We start from the raw sequence: 5,281 nt of genomic DNA on the forward strand, positions 1-5,281 counted from the left end.
CCCAGGGTCACACAGCTAGTAAGTGTCTGAAGTTGGATTTGAATTCAGGTCCTCCTGATTCCAGGGCCAGTGCTCTATCCACTACGACTTTTAAGATCTCTTCTAATGTTTATATTCTAAGATCCTTCCAGAGTTCTATTCTGGCATCTTCCATAGATTCTAAGAGTCTACAAATGGAGGACCAAGCCTGTTCAGATGACTCTCTCAATGAAGCGTATTTGTTGTGTCTCTGTGGGGTCTTGATGGGGATTTTAGAGGGGCTAGGCTAGGCTTTCTAAGTGGGATATCAGTCACTCCCCTTCAAGAGAGTAATGCAGGAAAGTCCTCAGAGATTTCCCAGTGTAATGAGTCACCTCTTATATGGAGAGGCAACCATAACAAAATGGAAAAAAAAGCATTCATCTTGAAGTCAGAAGACCAGGCTTGGAGTTTAACACTTAACCACCTGTGTTTTCCCGGGCAGGTTCCTTCAACCCCCATGAGTCTGATTCTCTTTTCTAGATCTAAGTAGAGGGTTGACTGGGATGATCTGAAAGGTCCCTTACAACTCTAATGTTCTATAGTTCTAATGGTATCCTTTCACTGGAATCAGCCTGGTAATGTTTTCAAATCACCATTTTCCAAAGTGCTGACCTCTTCTTAACTCCCTACAAGTTGCTATATCCGATTTTCTGCTTAAAACTGATCTGAATTGGATCTGAATTGAAGTGAAACACTAGCAGGGTAAAAATCTGTGTTAAAGCACTTTATTGGAGTTCCAGCAAGGTGGCTGGAGTAGAGTCAAGTGCCCCAAGAGACAGTATCCTACTTTTCCCATCCTGAATACCATTAATTCCCCTGAGTGGGACTGAACCCTGATCCCCCTGTATCATCAATAGCTTTACTAGTGGCTCAGACTGTAGAACTTAGGATACTGTTGTGGAACATCACTCTAGGGCAGTTTATATGTATTCTGCATGTATGTGTATATATACACACATATTTGGGGGCACATACATACATACCTGGAGTCAGGAAGACTCATCTTCCTAAGTTCAAATCTGTCCTCACACACTTACTAGCTGTGTGACCCTGAGCAGGTCACTTAGCCCTGTTTGCCTCAGTTTCCTCATTTGTAAAATGAGCTGTAGAAGGACATGGCAGACCACTCCAGTATCTTTGCCAAGGAAACCCCAAATAGGGTCAGGGAGAGTTGGACATGACTGAAAAATGAATTAACAACAACAAAAATATATATGTGTGTATATATGTATATGTGCATATTATATAAGCATATATACATATATATGTACATATATGTTGCTTGTTTCATTCATTAGGATATAAGTTTCTTGAGAGAAGATGTTTCGTTCATTGCATTTGTATCCCCAGTTCCTACCACATAGCAGGCACTTGTTAAATGCTTGTTGATTGGCTGCTTGGGGATTCTGAGAGGGATGCCAGAGCTAAAAATGCTGTTTGCTTCTTAATAGAGACTGACCAAACCCAGCTCAGTATGGGATGGTGCAATCCCAGTGTGGTCTTGGGGAGCTTGCTCAAACATTCTGTAACTGGGTCCAGTCTATTCATTACATAGTGAAGAGACAGACTTTTGACTGGCTGCTGAGATGGAAATGGGTGCATTCCAAAGGCACTACCTGGTTAAAACCAGCATGTTTTTTCTTGCCTGGTTGTGTTCAGTGACGAGGCAAGGACCACTATGAGCCCTCAGAGAAAGGGCGAGAGCCTTTATCTCTCTACCAAGGTCCTTAGGCCTGCGGCTCATAAGCATTTGGAATTATTATTGCTTCTGTCCTGGTTCTCCTTACTGTTAGTGCCTCCAAGTACATATCTTGTATGTATATACATAGTTGTTTTTATGTCGTTTCCTCCATTAGTCCATGAGCTCTTTGAAGGCAGAGACCCTGCTTTTGTTTTTATTTGTACACCCCACAGTTTAGCACAGTAGGTGCTTAATAAATGCTTGTTGACTGACACACTCTGTTTTTGTGATGTCTATTCTTCCTGCTTTTAGGTGGAGTACTGGAGATGCTATGATCTTGGGAGCTCTGAAAGGCTGAAGTGATAGGAGCTGGAGTGACAATTCTTACATTCTTTCCAATTGTCCCTGGAGAGTGCAGGTCCTACAATCAATCCTCTATCTTCTTCCAGTGAAGCTGGAGTTCTCAGGATTCTTGACAATCTTCCTATCACTCACTAGGGCTACATCATGCTGATTGCCCTCATATTTGAGCCAGCTGAAATCCCTTCTTCCTTTCTTTTTTTTTTTTTTTTTGCTTTTTGGTGAAGCAGTTGGGGTTAAGTGACTTGCCCAGGGTCACACAGCTAGTAAGTGTCAAGTGTCTGAGGCCCCTTTCTTCCTTTGGCATCCAGGATGAAACTTTCTCTCTCCCCAACCTCTGAAATGAAGTTAACCTCTCCTTCCTAATATTTCACACAGCATTCTGCAGATTTCCTTTACCCCAATCTCTCTCTCCTTGGTATGACCCTTATCTGCATAGACTTTATCATTCTTATCAGATCTCTTGGATCCTAAATGCACTGAGATCTGGGACTATGACATTTTAAACTTTTGTTTAAACTTTTAAACCAGTGCTTGGTACATGGTAAAGGCTTAATAAATGATTATTGAATTTAGGGATCCCTCCACTCCCTCCATGTAGACACAATACCCCCACCCTTGGGTTACTGCTGTATCCCTGAACAAGAAGTGCTAGGGATTCCTTGGGGTCTGAGGTTTAGCTTAATATTCCCTTCAGGGACAACAAGTTTAATGGACTGGAGGTTAAAAAAAGGATAAACTCAAACCAGAATGCATTCTTTCAATGAATCAACCCAAAGGGCCAGAGGTGGCTTCTTGATGTGTGGGCCCAGCTTTCCTGACTGGATCCTGGATAGAACTGTGGGTGAGATTCCTACTGACTCTTAGATGTAGACTTTCTCTGCTTTCTTAGCACCTATTTAAAAGTACTCCCCAGGTGTTTGGATCAGAAAATATAAAGGACCACATGCCCCATCACCAGCACTTCATAGATGCTTCTTACGTCTTTCATGGACCTCTGAGCAGTGTTTCACAGAATCTCAGGACCTCGGAGAGCATATAGCTTAACTCATACCTGAGCAGGAATCTCTAACATTTCCACGGAGTGCATCCAAATCTCCATTTGAGGACCTCAGGGAAGAGAGATCTAGGTACCACTTGAGGCTATCCATTCCACTTGTGGACAGTTCTCATTGTCAGGAAGCGTTTCCTAACTTGGAGTTGAAGCCTGGTTGTCTGCACTGTCTGCCTGTGCTTCCTAGCTATGTCCTCTGGGCCAAGCAAAGAAAGTCTACTGCTTCTTCCATGTTATAGGCCCCAAAGTTTTGTTTTTTCCCAGGCTAAATATTTCCAGTTTCTTTGACAATTCTCATATGGGATAATATCTGTTCTTTTTACCATCCTGATCCTGGTTGCTTTCTTATTGGATCTTACGTCGCTTATCATTTTCCCTCCTCAAATATGGCACTCAGAACTGAACACAGTATTCTACATGTGTTCTGACCAAGTGAAGGAATAATAATGATGATGATAGCTAGCATTTATATAGCACTTTAAGGTTTGCAAAGCTATTTATATATGCTATCTCATCTGGTCCTCACAACCACCTGTGAAGTAGGTGCTATTATTATCCCCATTTTACAGATCAGGAAACTGAGGCACAAAGAGGTTCCGTAACTTGCCCAGGATAACACAGCTATCAAGTGTCTGAGGCAGAATTTGAATTCTGGTCTTCCTGATTCCAAATCAGGAGCTCCATCTACCATGACACCAACCTGCCTATGAAAAGCATTAGTATTATAATCTCTCTTGTTCTACACATCTGATTTCGACATCCAACAGAGTAGTCAGGTTGGCTCATCCCAGACTCTGCTTTGTTCCTCTACTCATAAGCCCTTTGGTCGGCAGGAGCTACCTTCTCAGAAGAATCATTTCCACTTACAAAAGGATTGATAAAATAAGCAGAAAATTCATTCTGCAACAGGAACAGCTCCTTGCAGGGTGTTTAAACCCAGCTCCAGAGAAGCAAGCTATTGGTTCAAGGTTAGGGGCTGTAGGGTAATTGTCCCTAATGAAGTTTTTCTGCTCCCACATCTCCACTAACAGGGAACACTATTGTGTGGACAGGGTTCCCTTAGGGCTCTAGGGAATCCAGAAAGGACTCAGGGAGCCTACTTTATCCAAGCGGGAGCTTTGTCCTCTATCTGGGGTTAGCAGTGGAAGCAGGGGATAAAGAGGATAGGAGAGAACTCACACTGGCTGAGAACACTCCTGAAGGTTGCATGCTCTGCGAATTGGCTTAGGTTTTGCAATGGAGTCACAATTACTTCGATGCACCATCTTGTGGTCAAGTTTCCTTCGACAGCCATATCTGGTAAGCTGGAAACCTAGAGTAGTGAAAAAAAATTTGCAGAAGAGTTTGTTCACAGTTGTTCTGTTGTTTCAGTCATGTCCAACTCTTTGTGACCCAATTTGGGGTTTTCTTGGCAAAGATATTTGAGTGGTGTGCCACTTCCTTCTCAAGCTTATTTTACAGATGAGGAAACTGAGGCAAACAGGATGAAGTGACTTGGACAGTGTCACACAGCTAGTAAATGTCTGAGGCCAGATATGAACTCAGGAAGATGAGTCTTCCTGACTCCAGGTCCCACATTCTATCTACTGCACACCTAGCTGCCCTAAGAGTTTATTTACATAAAGACATTTGAAGAAAAAGTCTTTTTAGGTTTCAGAGCTGTAATGACCTACATCTGAAGCCAGCCACCAGGAATTCCTTTTTTTATCTTTATGTATTTTATAATACCCAAGCATAAAATACAAGAGTCACCACTGGTTGACATCTGCTGTGCAAGATCCCATTACCGAGCCAGACACCAGACAAATATGTTAATTTCATAAATAAAATGTCTTGCTCTTTCTCAGGGCAGTGAGGATTTTACCCAAATCAGACTATGCTCTTTCCATATAGCCGGCCTCATTTGCAGGGATATTATTGGGGCATAACTCTCTCTTGCTTATGTTTTCTATCACTTTAATAAAACTAGTTTTGCTTCTGCATTGATTCACATTGTCATGGTGTTCCCCACCAACTTAGACCCTCCTAGGACTAGGGAAAGGAAGGGAAAGAGGGAAGGAGGAGGGAGAGAGGGAGAGAAAGAGAGGGAGAGAGGAGGAAGGAAAGAGAGAGGGAAGAGGAAGAGAGTAAGTGAGGGAGGAAGGGGGGGAAGAGAGAGAGAAGGA

The 5,281-nt window shown here is 42.6% G+C and overlaps 1 protein-coding gene across 1 annotated transcript in view; it reads right to left on the reverse strand.

Moving 5' to 3' along the window:
* Positions 1-5,281, reverse strand: part of ADAMTS2 (ADAM metallopeptidase with thrombospondin type 1 motif 2) — a 451,457-nt gene that overhangs the window by 17,961 nt on the left and 428,215 nt on the right. The window contains exon 18 of the mRNA XM_027841791.1: positions 4,296-4,428. Within this exon, the coding sequence (XP_027697592.1) occupies positions 4,296-4,428 (133 nt within the window). The remainder of the gene's footprint in view (positions 1-4,295; positions 4,429-5,281) is intronic.

Source organism: Vombatus ursinus, unplaced genomic scaffold, assembly GCF_900497805.2.
Source record: "Vombatus ursinus unplaced genomic scaffold, bare-nosed wombat genome assembly UNPS02014863.1, whole genome shotgun sequence".
Taxonomy (NCBI): Eukaryota; Metazoa; Chordata; class Mammalia; order Diprotodontia; family Vombatidae; genus Vombatus; species Vombatus ursinus.